This window comes from Exophiala viscosa (assembly GCF_022695815.1).
Source record: "Exophiala viscosa unplaced genomic scaffold EDD37scaffold_14, whole genome shotgun sequence".
Lineage (NCBI taxonomy): Eukaryota > Fungi > Ascomycota > Eurotiomycetes > Chaetothyriales > Herpotrichiellaceae > Exophiala > Exophiala viscosa.
The window spans coordinates 341968-354216 of record NW_026944366.1 but is presented as its reverse complement, the minus strand read 5'-3'; the positions used below and the strand labels follow the sequence as shown (position 1 = coordinate 354216).

The following is a 12249-nucleotide window of genomic DNA, read 5'->3' as shown; positions in this document are numbered from 1 at the left end:
GCTTCAATCACCATGGAGCATCAGACTCTAGTCGGCAGGATTCCTCATTTTACCGCGGCCGTGTGTGGCGTACAATTGCTGATGTTGGGCGTGGCTCGATTAGGTCGTCTATCCGTCAGTGCTTGACGTCCCGGAGGTCGTGCATCTCCGGACTCCGAACCGACCAAACACGACCTCGGCCAGCCCTGCCGTTCACTATTTTCGGTCTTCACGTTGCAGCAACCCGACAAAGGTCTCTTTAGGGCGTTAGGAAACGCGTTTCGCGCGCCGAGGTCCAAGCAGTGCCAAGGACTCTCGCTTCTTGCGTGGCACTCAAAGTTGATTACAATGTAAGTGTGCATCACTCGCCGCAAGATAGTCAAGCTGGGTACGATAGCTGAGCGCAAGTTGTTCGCGACTAGCCACTATGGATACGAACAGTCTGGCAGCAACCGCTGCTAAAGTGGCAGTTGCCTCTGTCGCCGGTCTTGCTAGCTACGCATATCTGGATGCCAAAGTGGGCATTGGGGCGGACGTGAAGCAGCTGCGTCACGATCGCAGTTGGCGGCGGCGGCTGGACCAAAGAATCAAGGACTTGGGAGGTGACTGCAGCTTGTACCGCCTCTTCGAACAAGCGGATCAGGCAGCAGACGCTCTCTGGTTTGAGAACCAGTCTTGGACCTACGGGCAATTAAGAGACGATGCAGATCGCGTGGCCACCATTCTGGATCGCCATAACGTCGGGCCAGGTCGGTGCGTGGCGGTCTTCACCACAAACACACCCGAGATGGTCATCACTTGTCTTGCTCTGTCCAAACTCGGGAGTGTTATGGCATTGATCAACACCAATCTACGAGATGCCACGCTGCAGCACTGTCTCAATGTGGCCAACGCAGATTTGATCATTGTGACTCCCGATCTGGCAGCCTTTGCCCCAACTGGGATCAGCCGACTGGTCCTGAATCTCTATTCCTTCAATGAACCAGGCCCAGCCACCGGGCACGGAGACGACGATCATGACAAAACCGTGATACGAGTGACGTTGGACGAGCTGTGTCGGACCGAACCATTCTTCTCGACCAGAAACCAGCGACTCGCCGATGTGGCAATCTTGATATATACTTCTGGAACGACAGGCAAGCCCAAAGCATGTGCGATCCGCAATATGCAGATCATGGTCACATCCAACCCGTTGACGTCCGACGTGGAGAACTCCAAGCTCTACTATCCGTTGCGAACCTATTCTCCGCTGCCTCTGTTCCACGGCACGGCATTTTTCACAGGATTTACGTACGTGGTCGGATGCTCGGGCACCTTGTGCCTGCGGCGCAAGTTCTCGGTGACGCATTTCTTCGAAGACATGGTCCTGGCAAAAGCAACCCGTATGCTGTACATCGGCGAGCTATGCCGATACTTGATAGCTGCGCCGGCTTCCCAGTACGATAGACTGCACAAGTGCATCGTGGCGCATGGGAATGGCATGAGAAAGGACATCTGGCAACCATTCATGGAGAGGTACAACATCCCAGAGATCCGCGAATTCTACCGGTCGACAGAGGGATTGGCCAAGTTTGACAACCACGGCCGCGGTGTCTGGGGCGCCGGGAGTATAGGATTTTCAGGGCCCCTCGGACGGCTTTTCGAAGATCAGACATTCCTAGTCAAAGTCGATCCGGAAACACAAGAGCCTGTCCGAGATGCCCGCACCGGCTTCTGCCAAAAAGCTGGCTTGGGAGAGCCCGGAGAAGCCATCGGACGGTGCAGGGATCGAAGTTTGCTAACCGAATACTTTGGAAACACAGAAGCCACCGAGGGCAAAATGCTGGCCAACGTGTTCCAGAAGGGAGACCTGTTTCAACGCATGGGAGACTTTTTAACCCAAGATGCCTCTGGCTGGGTCCAATTCTCCGACCGCATGGGGGATACTTTTCGCTGGAAGGGCGAAAATGTCAGCACCGCCGAAGTCAGGGACTTTATCTGTGGCATGAAAGAGGTTCAAGACGCTGTGGTATACGGTGTCAAACTTGACAAGTTGAGTGTTTCTTGACTCTTGTTATGGCGATATGTACACTAACCTGCTGTTGCGAGCATAGGTACGATGGTCAAGCCGGCGGCGCTGCGATAGTGCTAAAGACCAACGACGCCGCGATCGAAAAGCTTTTCACGAGTAACCTGAGGGCGAGTCTCCGCGACAAAGGTCTTCCCGACTACGCCGTGCCGCGACTGGTGCGCATCACTGCCAGCATCGCGGCCGGAGACACGTACAAACAAGCAAAGAACGATGTCGCGCGACGAGATTGGTCGCCTCGAGGGAACACTCATGGAGATAATCTGTACATCCTACAGAACTCCACTTTCAAGCCGTTGACCGACTCCTCGTGGGAACAAGTTGAACAAGGCAAAGAGAAGTTATAGAGGCGATGGATGACAGATGAGTGTGTGATGATGTGTTTGTGAATATGATATACCCCAACAGGTAGATGGATATAAATTCGTCTGCGTGAGAACCTCAGTCTGAAGGTTCAAATAAGCCGTAAAGTACTTGGGAGTCTTCCACGTAGGCTGGGTTCATGAGCCACTGCATGGCATCATCGTCAGATGTCTGCAAGTAACCTAGATCTTCGAGCCACGTCAAATCCAGACCACTCATTGATTTGTTTCCGAGTGGATCGTTCAGAAGAGGAGCATCATTGGCCGGCGGCAACCCCGGCGTTGAATTCTCTTCGCCCTCTTTCCGGAGTTGCTGGTTGAGGCTTTGTGTGGCGGCCGTGATGGTGCGCGTGTCGACGCCGACCCGTTCCATCAGATCGCGGATGATCATCAACGGCTTCGAGAGACCGAAGTTGGCGCCATTTTGGATCCGTGTCAGGGCGAGGAACAGATACATCATCAGTTCGCTGTCGCTCTCGTGGCGCGTTATCACAGTGGCGGCCGAAAAGAGTGCGTACGAAAACAGATACGGCGCGTGGTGCAGGCCAAAAGCCTCCTCGTACGCCTTGGCCAGGCGACAAATCTGTCGTGCGGCCACCAGGCACGTCTTCTCGAACGAGACCCCGTCAATGCTCACGTTGAGGGATGTCAAGTGACCCTCCTGCAGGAAGGGTCGGTGAACGAGGATCCGGAGCGTGTGGAAGGTCGTGTGAAGGCTCAGGTGATTCGGTGGGGGTGTTGGGTCTTCGAGCGGCCGAAAAAGCAGGCACGCAGGCAGACTTTCGTGCCAGTCATCGAGGCGTTTGCGCAGGTGCTCCAGGCATTCGGTCGCCTGATCCCTGGACATCTGCACCCTCGATGGCATGTAGAACTCGCTGATTATGTCGTTGGTGATCTCGGCCAGCCCGAGCAGGGCGCGCATCGTGGGCACGACCTGCTGCGGTCGCGGGGTATAGGGACGAAAGGGTTCATTTGCCTCTGGGGATGCGTCCGCGTACGGTGCCCAGAGCTCCAAGTCCTCGTACGTGTCGAGAAAGATCTGAGGGGGTTCGGTTCCGATCATGGGCAGAGCCGGAGTCCGTCCAAAGTAGAGCGATTGAAACTTGTCCACAATGTACGCCCCGTAGAAGATGCGCCGACGCATTTCCTGCTCGGCTTCGGTAAAGCTGATCATGGTGTGACTTTTGGAGGACATGGGCTGAGAAGGTCGAGTCTTGCGGGAATCCAGATGCAAACCCATGTCGATGATCATGCGGTATGCTAGGCCACAGTAGTTCCAGCCTGCCGTGGGCGAACCGCTTGCCACAAGGCTGTTTCCCATGAGCAGAAGGGCGCTGATGGTTGGGGTGGTCGACTCCTCCAGCGCATCGGCGAGTAACTGCTTGAAGCGGCGCCGAAACCGATCTCTGAGACTCTCTCCGTCTCCAGGACGTGGCTCATTGACGTGCGGCCTTGTGCTGTGCAAGGCGGATGCATAAAATATCGCATTCCACAAGAGCTTGTTAGCATACGCTCCGTCTCTTGCTCCGTCTTTCATGAGCAAAGGCCGATAGGTCAGTGGGAACAATACGTGGTGGCGGTTCCAATGAATTTGGAGGAGGTGTTGGGCAGTATCGGAGTCCAGTCCATCAAAATCATACCTGCCGAGTAGTAGCGCGGAGGACTCCTTTTGTCGCTCGAGCGCGGCGTGTGCGATCAGCTGTACACGGATGTCCTCGTTGTTGTAGGGATCTGCCACGTCGAACGTCGACGCCGGCGCCAGTTTACTGCCTCGTCCTGCTCCATCGTCCGGGTGGTCGCCGGCATCACAGGAAGATTTGTCCTGGTAGTGATATGCCGACGATGGCCCATGCGCGGAGATGGAGCCCTGGTTGTCCACCATAAAATTGGCCACGGCTGGCAATGTCAACTCATCGCGTGAGCGGCCCAAGCCTTGGGCAGTGACAGACCCGAGCTCGTATTCTCCGGACAGGTGACCGTGGAAAGAAAAACCGTCCACCGCGGTGGCAGGGGGTGCTCTGGACGGGCTCGCCGCAGTTTGACCCGCTTGCAGGGCAACATCCGGTGTTGCTATGCCAGCACTGTCTTGGGAAGGCCCCGGTGTCTGGTCATCGTCGCGGTCCGTTGAGGACTGCTCGAGAGGTAGACGACGGTCATGCTCGGGGAGGAGTCTTTGGTCCAGTCCTTTCAACAGACTTTCCAAGGTCGACAGCTTGTTAGCCACGGAGGCCATGGAGTCTCTCTTCGTACGAGTGTAACGTCGGCCATCATTCCCATAGGCACATTCCCCGACGGGAAGAGCCTGGCACTGGCCACACCGGGGCTGTTTGCCATCACATTTGATCTAGAGGATCACGTATTAGCGACTTGGCTGATTATGGACCATCTCCAGCACAATGCAAACTCACTTTCTTGCGGCGACAGGCATTACAAGCCTTACATTTCGCGAGACCTAATTGGTTAGGCTTGGGGAATCCTTCGATACGCGACCGATGATGGAAATCGGACATGGTGGGAGCGAAGACCTCCGGGAAAGGAGGAAAAACAGCGCCACCTCAGAAATTGGGCGGGCCAGTCTGAGCTTTAAGAAGAGGTCGGGGAACCCACGGCTGAGAGCGGGGGATTAAACGCCACTCAACGCGGGATACCTTGGGACCCCCATCCAACTATTTGTCCTAGACCCTTTGCCTAGCCGGGCCCTTAAACTTTTAGGATACGCATGATTGGGGAAGATATTAACGACGGGCTAGGAAGAATTGATGGTTAGGGACCCGTCTTAGCTGCCCGATAGGGGGCATGATTTGATCAATTGCCCTTGTGAACGTTTCCTCGAAGAAACCCGACAGAAGATGTTCGCCAGAGATCGCAAGTCACCGACACCCCTATCTCTCTCGTCCTGTGAGACCTCATCAGCAAAAGGCATGAAGTGAATCCTCACTATGACATACCTGGACTCTTCTGCTTCCATCTTAGCTACCAAGACGGCTGTCTCGGTCGAGCGCACGATTTGCACCGTGACAACATCGTGGCAGTCAGGCGTGGTGGCCACGATGCGTGTTGCGGCCGTGGTTTGAGACCTCCCATGTGCCGAACCCAACTCTTTCAGTAATGCGTCCCGTCTCTCAGAGGTGTCTAAGTGGTACTTGCTCACCAGGAAAGTCAACGGAGTGTCTTCACCGTGAGACTTGGTCAACTCTTGAAGGGTGCCTGGCACGGGATACCAAAATCTCAGGTCGTCGGGGGAGGGAGGCGGTGCCAATCTCTCGTTCTTGAGAGCATCTTTGAACCTTCCGTAAGCAGAGCCGGCTCGATGAGTCTCTGTCAAGGCCGATGGATTGGAATACATCTCGAAGCCACAGACGCGCAGGTCTGCTGGCGAGGCGGATCTCAGCCAGCAGTAGCCCAGACAGTCTGGTTCTTCCTTCCATGTTTCTTCTGCCACACTATGAAGAAGGGAGAGAAACTGCAGTCAAAGGAGCTCCGTTAGCAGGAAACACCACGCAACAAGAGGCTCAGTAAAAGGCTCACCCGCTGCTGGTTTTTCTCGGTCCCAATAGGGACCACGGGCAGGAGAAGAACGGCCATTTCTAAAACTGTACTTTGGCAAATTCTTGGACACAGGATGGTTGAAACCGTGGAACAGTAGTTTCGACCAAATCAATGCGCTCGGGGCAGGTCTGGGGGACCCTAATTTAGGCACTGCGGAGGTAACTTAGCGGCATGGGACCCCCGGAGGTGCACCTCCGACGCAAGTGAAAGGTGTCATTTCGTTCTTCCACGTAGAGTTGAAATGGCTATGCATATCGAATCCCATACTTTCTGATTTGTTGACTTTGGACAAGAAGGGAGTTCATCGCATTCGGGCAGCATCGCAGCCTCCTCGACCATGGCCACTACCAGACGTTTGTCCCGAGAGGAATTCTACGCTACCCTCGCCAAACAGAGTCGACCTAGCCATCGTCCCTCCTGGTATTTATCGGCCTTCGCATGTCTCGCCGCGCTGAACCATTCGGAAGAAGTTGCTTCACTTTACACGCTCCTCCTCGAGTCTTATATTGCCGAAAACGAGCGCATGCACCAAACAAGAATGATTCGAGAGGCATTGACCACCTTGGTGGGGATCCTTGGGGCAGCGAAGGTAAAGAAGAGCAGGACACATGATTCAAGATCCAAGTCACTGACCTTGGGCACGTTGAATCAGGTTGGCAACGCGCTGAGAAGCCTGTCCGACGTGACACCCGATGACTTGCGGGATGACAAATGCTATCGGTGAGTTAGGAACCCCATCGGCATGGAAAATATCCTTGTAGCACACGCGTTCTCTACACTTCGGAAAGGTCAACAGGACTAAAAGTCCCTCAGGAAAGATGACGACCACGAACTGGCTGTGGCCCGTGGAAAGAAGTTCATCGAGAGCGTGTACGGTAAGAGTAGCGAAAACAAAAGGGGCGCAAAATCTCAGAAAGCCTGTCCGGACTACGATTTTATTATGACAGGTACGAATATCGACTCTCACCCGCCGTCGAGTGAATTGTGTCTATTCTGTGTAGTTGCCTACTGATCCTGTCTTTCATAGAACTTCTTTACTCACACGTCTTCTCATTTCCGGACATTCTGCCTGTTTTTGAGACTGGCCAGATCATTGTGTCGGCCGTGTTGGCCAGCGACTGTCCACTTCAAGCTTCAGGCCACATGTTGGGGATGATGAGGAATGGAGCCACCAGGGAAGAAGTAAATTACATTCGCGACATTTGTGTGAAGATGGTCGATTACTGGGGAGTCAAGCCTTTTGCGGATTTTGTCGCCGTACCAGCCTTTGACCCACCAGTTGAAGCCACGGTCCAAACTTGAAGATCACAGAAGAAGTTTTATTATACAAGTTACAGCCACGGTCTTGCCTTCAGACCGTAGGTGTAGCTACGGTCAGCCACTGCGGCGAAATGGTCTGCTCTGGGAAACCGTGCATTGACTGATGCTCTTCCGATCGCGCACGAGTCAAGCCCGTGGCGACGGTCCCCACCAGAGCGTCATCACATCCTTCAAGCTGCCTTTGGTATCGAGCGCCCAGGATTTTTACGGCCTGTATGAGCGTTTTCAGGCCTTGCATGGCTTTGATGCTGTGTCGACTCGATGTCGTGCCCTGGGGATGGTGTAACCTAACCGCAGTATTGAGGAAACCAGCCGCTTGAGGCGGGAGATAAAGCAAAAGGTCTTTCCGGAAGAGCTCACCAAGTAAACGAGACAACGATACTATAGACTGCGCTCGCGCTCTGCCTGGTGTCTTTTTGACGCTCTTCTCTTGTTGGTAGTCATGGTTGGTGATATTCGCGTTGCTGTCATTGGGCCAGTTGCACGCAACACACAGACAAACGCCACAGATTATGCGCGAGAATGATGACTGGATGAGCTGGAGTCTGCCACTTGTACAGGGAATACAGATCAAGGTTTTGAGCTCTTTTTCATCCTCAACCGTCAAGGCTCGTTTGCACTGAATCACTTCTGCCCCGGAGACAGGGGAGACTCCCTTCTTGGAATTGCTGGTTCTTGAGACTCGGCCGCGCCGACCTTTCCGTAGTAGGGAAGCAGTGATTGGAAACGTTTCGACGACCCTACCAAGCACGATGCAAAGCCTTGCCAGTTGGACGGAACCCTGAACAAGAGCATTGTATTCATCAACAAAGTCCTCGGCCACGATCCGGATCTTGGGATGGTAGATAGCTTCTGCGAAATCTTGAGATTTGAGGGGAGGAATATCATATTCCGTGTCCATGATTCGCGATCGTTCCAGATGGGGGAATGAAGAAAGCCGATCCTTAGTGTAGCACGACCACCAGAGACGTCTCTGGAGTTTGTCTCGGCTCGATTCACTTCGGCAATCTGGGTTTCGCTTGTGAAGACCCATTCGGAAAGCCAATGACACCGCTTGGTCGATCCAGTACCGGTGGTTCGTCTCTTCTTCTCCAGTGTCGTATGGCCAGTCACTCATCACAAGACATGCCGAGATGTTCGAAAATGCATTCGTGTCGATTCCCAGGCATTGAATAATCTATCAGAGGTCAACTACGTCGGACACACGGGGTCGGGGTTCTCTACTCTGACGTTCTCACGGAAGTGCTGACAGGCCTCTCGCCTAGTGTCAAAACCAAGCTCTTGAAAGGTCGAAAGATCGGTAAACTGCGATCCAGCATATAAAATGGCTTGTGTCAGCAAAAGGCTACCATCCACGGGCCGCATGCTTTCGCCATCCATGTTTCGAGTGTAGAAATCGTCAATGTCGAGGAATGGAGTCAAAGGATAAACATAGCGCAAGAAGTTGGCGAAGAGCTCGTCTCGGATATGAGAGCATGGCAAGGACAATGCTTTCCTCCGAATCAGATAGTCTAAATCATTGACTAGCATCTGCTCGCCGAGGACATGAGTATAGTGAGAAAGCAAGTGCCACTTGCCATCATCGTGGACGCAGTGGACTTCGGGATGACTGTCTTGGAGAGTGCTGAGCAAGAAGTCATGCTCCGAGTCGGTCATGCGGCCGAGGAGACGAATCGTTGATTCCCTGCAGAAGTCAGTGAGGTTTAGAGACAGTCGCCGCGACGGGACGGGGAGTTTACAATGGCCCTCTATCCATGGCGCCTCAATTTTCGAATTTCACTGAGACAGCAAAAGCACCTTCGCGAGATTGAAGCGGCAAGCAAGCTACTGAGTGGCCTGACGGATCCTGCGGTGAAACACTGTCCAGACTCAGGTCTGCGAATCCAGATCCGTGGTCTGATACGTCCGGAGATCGCGGACCTTGTCATCTCCGCCCCGACTTCACGCTCTCCACGATATCTCCACACGATATGAAAGCACATGACAAGTCTATCAAAGACATTGAAATAGCCGCTTCAGAAGTAGGTCTTACAAACTGCAGAGCCTTGATCAACATCAGTCAAGATTTAGACGCAGACATTCACAATGGGAGACATAGGCCAAGAGTCGTACTCATACCCGGATGCGCCTATTGGGACACCAAGGGCGCTCCGCGTTGTGTGCATGGGGATGGGATACTCGGGACTAATGATGGCCATGATTGTCAGATCGAAGATGGCAGACGCAAATCTCGAGTTCCAAATTTACGAGAAGAACTCCGACCAGGGTGGAACATGGCTCGTGAATAGGTTGACTCCCTCACCGTGAGCGTGGCGCCTTTTTGCTGACTGTGGATAGATATCCAGGCTGCCAGTGCGATATTCCCGCCCACAACTACGAGTACAGCTTCGAGACATTTCCTGAATGGCCCAATTACTATGCAACGGCAGAACAGATTCACGAGTACATGAAGAAGACCTTTGATAAGTACCGGTGCAATGAGTTTGTGAAATTCAAGCACGAGATCAAACGTGCCGAATGGCACGGCGATGCAGGAAAATGGCAACTTACTGTCGAGCGTGATGGTGAACAATTTATCGATGTCTGCGACGTCTTCATCAACGCCGGTGGTGTCCTTGACAACTGGAAGTGGCCGGCCATCCCTGGGATCGAAAATTTCAAAGGGAAGTTGATGCACTCCGCAGCCTGGGACCAGACCTACGACTTTACGGATAAAAAGGTCGCCGTCATTGGCATCGGTTCTTCCGGTATTCAAATCCTGCCCCAGGTTGCTAAGAAAGCCCGCGAAACCGCTCTCTTTGCCAGATCCGAGACCTGGATCACCCCAAGTGTAGGAATCAGTGAGCCTGGACCAGACGACCCGGATGTCGACGAAGCCCTCAACTACGCGCACAAAGAGCTCGAAAGATTCAAGTCGGATCCTGAATACCTCCTCAAACATCGCAGGAAACTCCAAGATGGTCGTATTCAAGGTTTCAAGCAGTTCATCTTAGGGTCTCCTGATCAGGTAAAAGCAATGGACATGTTCTCCGAGTCGATGAAAGAGCGCCTGGGCACCTCGGAAAAGGGGCGACAGATGGCTCAGCAACTCGTGCCCAAATTTCCCGTGGGGTGTCGGCGACTGACTCCCGGACAGGGCTTCTTGGAAGCCTTGTTGGAAGACAATGTAAGCTTGGAATGGAAAAACCTGGACCACATCACAGAAAAGGGCATTGTCACCAAAGACGGCCGTTTGATCGAATGCGACGCAATCTGTTGCGCTACCGGATTTGACAACTCCTTCAAACCGCGATTCCCTATCGTCGGCAAGAGGAACGTTGACCTCACCGACCAGTGGGGCAACGCGCCGGAGGGATACTTTGGAATCACGATTGCCGGGTTCCCCAACTACTTCAGTATGTCCCAATTCCCAAACACTGAGAAGGTTCCTGCTGACGAGTGACTCTAGCGTTCATCGGGCCCAATTCACCTATTTCCAATGGATCATTGGTTCAAGCGATCCAAATCACGGGGATTTACATCGCCAAATGTATCGCCAAGCTGCAAAAGCAGGGGGTCAAGTCAATGGACGTGACCGCAGCCGCCCAGGACGACTTCAACCAACACTGTGGGGCTTATCTTGCCAACACAGTCTGGTCGTCATCCTGCAGCAGTTGGTATAAACAAGGTACGACATGCGGCAAAGTTGTGGCCATCTACTGTGGTAGCTCGTACCATTTCATCGAAGCGTTGAAAGAGCCTCGGTGGGAAGACTATCACTTTGAGTACGTGGGCGATGCCCGACCCAATCGCTTTGCATACTTGGGAAATGGGATGACACTCGCTGAAACCAGGGCCAAGAGCGTCGGGGCGACGCAGACATTGAACTTTGACGAGTACTGGAACTTGTTCAATCTGCCTGCCATCCTAGAATAGTTAAAAGACGAGCTATGTGCCTTCAATGTGTTTATGATTTTCCTGTCCATTATACCACGGATCGGGGTTAGATATGTACACTATCGTCGATGGACAAGACGCTTTTCTCGTGATAGTTCATATAATGCGAATATCATCTAATACAATGTGCATCGATCAATCTTGAAAACTCTTCTGTGAGGGCGCTTTGCCATTCTCTTGTCAATCTTCTTGGTCCAGTCCGATAGTACCGATTTCAGGAATTCTGGGCCCCCAAGGCCGTTTTCACGATCGTACTGATGGACAGCCATGAAAGGGCCGACATATTCGGCACACTCTCCACGTCGGTCCAGCAACTGATATCGACTTCCAGTACGCCACCCAGGAATCTGCATCAACTTATGGATGTGTTCGTCTCGGTACCATGCATGATAGTCCTCCAAAACGTCCGGGTCGTTTTCGGGAGTCAGCGAATTCGCCACGATTACGCCATCCTCTGGAGGGATTTCCTTGCCATCGTGTGCGGCAAAGTCCATTCGTTTGTAGAGGACCAGAGTGATGGTGGCCACGGGCGATGACCATTCTTGCAGTAATTTGTCTAGGTCCAGTTTGGTGATATCCTCGATGTCGTACACAACCTCCGAGCGGTACGGTTTGGCAGGATCGGGATCATCGGTTGCCGTGAGGAATTTCTGCTGGGTCGTCCCTGGTATCTGCTGGAAGGTTTTGAGCCTCCAGGCATCGAAATCCTCCACGCTGCCCGTCGGGCTCAGTTGGACTCGAAGATAACCCACTTGGCTCATCTTGTCGGATCGGATTGGTCTTTGGCTTCTCGAGGAAAGATCGGATCTCCTGGTACTGTTCAGAGATGCTGGCTAGCAGCGTCTTGACTCTGCTGCATTATAGGCTGTCACATATACTGATGCGCCGGGTATCTCCACCCCAAATTGAACCTCCGGAGTTCGCGGACACAGAGAATCCGGCTGCCTCCCCACAATCTCCAGATAGCCTGGAACCGAATTTGCGGGCTCCAACACGAGGTAGTCGTGGAAAGGAGTTATTCGCATCTTACCGTTG

General features: G+C 53.2%; 7 protein-coding genes across 7 annotated transcripts; 3 read left to right on the top strand and 4 right to left on the bottom strand.

The window, feature by feature from the left end:
- Window positions 1-211: 211 nt before the first annotated feature.
- On the top strand, window positions 212-2441 carry EDD37DRAFT_183906 (putative bifunctional fatty acid transporter/acyl-CoA synthetase). Its single transcript, XM_062809999.1, has 2 exons — window positions 212-2010; window positions 2073-2441. The coding sequence occupies exons 1-2, from the start codon at window positions 407-409 to the stop codon at window positions 2392-2394; spliced, it is 1926 nt and encodes a 641-aa protein (XP_062665956.1). The 5' UTR covers window positions 212-406; the 3' UTR covers window positions 2395-2441.
- Window positions 2442-2488: 47 nt separating this feature from the next.
- Window positions 2489-4919, bottom strand: EDD37DRAFT_613327 (fungal-specific transcription factor domain-containing protein; the record flags this gene model as incomplete). Its single annotated transcript, XM_062815438.1, has 2 exons — window positions 2489-4753; window positions 4818-4919. 2 exons carry the CDS (start codon window positions 4917-4919, stop codon window positions 2489-2491), a joined length of 2367 nt encoding a protein of 788 aa, XP_062665955.1.
- A 295-nt stretch (window positions 4920-5214) lies between these two features.
- Window positions 5215-5994, bottom strand: EDD37DRAFT_654177 (uncharacterized protein; the record flags this gene model as incomplete). Its single annotated transcript, XM_062818659.1, has 3 exons — window positions 5215-5305; window positions 5358-5872; window positions 5938-5994. The coding sequence occupies 3 exons, from the start codon at window positions 5992-5994 to the stop codon at window positions 5215-5217; spliced, it is 663 nt and encodes a 220-aa protein (XP_062665954.1).
- A 209-nt stretch (window positions 5995-6203) lies between these two features.
- Window positions 6204-7285, top strand: EDD37DRAFT_183921 (uncharacterized protein). Its single transcript, XM_062810000.1, has 4 exons — window positions 6204-6547; window positions 6611-6678; window positions 6772-6905; window positions 6986-7285. Exons 1-4 carry the CDS (start codon window positions 6296-6298, stop codon window positions 7258-7260), a joined length of 729 nt encoding a protein of 242 aa, XP_062665953.1. The 5' UTR covers window positions 6204-6295; the 3' UTR covers window positions 7261-7285.
- A 24-nt stretch (window positions 7286-7309) lies between these two features.
- Window positions 7310-9034, bottom strand: EDD37DRAFT_613324 (uncharacterized protein; the record flags this gene model as incomplete). The annotated part of the gene is made up of 3 exons (XM_062815437.1): window positions 7310-8455; window positions 8485-8962; window positions 9018-9034. The coding sequence occupies 3 exons, from the start codon at window positions 9032-9034 to the stop codon at window positions 7310-7312; spliced, it is 1641 nt and encodes a 546-aa protein (XP_062665952.1).
- Window positions 9035-9281: 247 nt separating this feature from the next.
- On the top strand, window positions 9282-11307 carry EDD37DRAFT_583319 (uncharacterized protein). Its single transcript, XM_062814434.1, has 3 exons — window positions 9282-9566; window positions 9616-10673; window positions 10727-11307. The coding sequence occupies exons 1-3, from the start codon at window positions 9364-9366 to the stop codon at window positions 11191-11193; spliced, it is 1728 nt and encodes a 575-aa protein (XP_062665951.1). The 5' UTR covers window positions 9282-9363; the 3' UTR covers window positions 11194-11307.
- Window positions 11308-11330: 23 nt separating this feature from the next.
- Window positions 11331-12167, bottom strand: EDD37DRAFT_674883 (uncharacterized protein; the record flags this gene model as incomplete). Its single annotated transcript, XM_062819526.1, has 1 exon — window positions 11331-12167. The coding sequence occupies exon 1, from the start codon at window positions 11973-11975 to the stop codon at window positions 11331-11333; it is 645 nt and encodes a 214-aa protein (XP_062665950.1). The 5' UTR covers window positions 11976-12167.
- Window positions 12168-12249: the final 82 nt, after the last annotated feature.

Bases quoted from the DNA above. Each gene is read 5' to 3' on its own strand.
- EDD37DRAFT_183906 (XM_062809999.1), top strand. From the start codon at position 407: ATGGATACGAACAGTCTGGCAGCAACCGCTGCTAAAGTGGCAGTTGCC. The intron at 2,011-2,072 runs GTTGAGTGTTTC...TTGCGAGCATAG, and splicing joins TACGGTGTCAAACTTGACAA to GTACGATGGTCAAGCCGGCG.
- EDD37DRAFT_183921 (XM_062810000.1), top strand. From the start codon at position 6,296: ATGGCCACTACCAGACGTTTGTCCCGAGAGGAATTCTACGCTACCCTC. The intron at 6,679-6,771 runs GTGAGTTAGGAA...AAAGTCCCTCAG, and splicing joins CGGGATGACAAATGCTATCG to GAAAGATGACGACCACGAAC. The intron at 6,906-6,985 runs GTACGAATATCG...TGTCTTTCATAG, and splicing joins CTACGATTTTATTATGACAG to AACTTCTTTACTCACACGTC.
- EDD37DRAFT_583319 (XM_062814434.1), top strand. From the start codon at position 9,364: ATGGGAGACATAGGCCAAGAGTCGTACTCATACCCGGATGCGCCTATT. The intron at 9,567-9,615 runs GTTGACTCCCTC...GACTGTGGATAG, and splicing joins GGAACATGGCTCGTGAATAG to ATATCCAGGCTGCCAGTGCG. The intron at 10,674-10,726 runs GTATGTCCCAAT...GAGTGACTCTAG, and splicing joins CGGGTTCCCCAACTACTTCA to CGTTCATCGGGCCCAATTCA.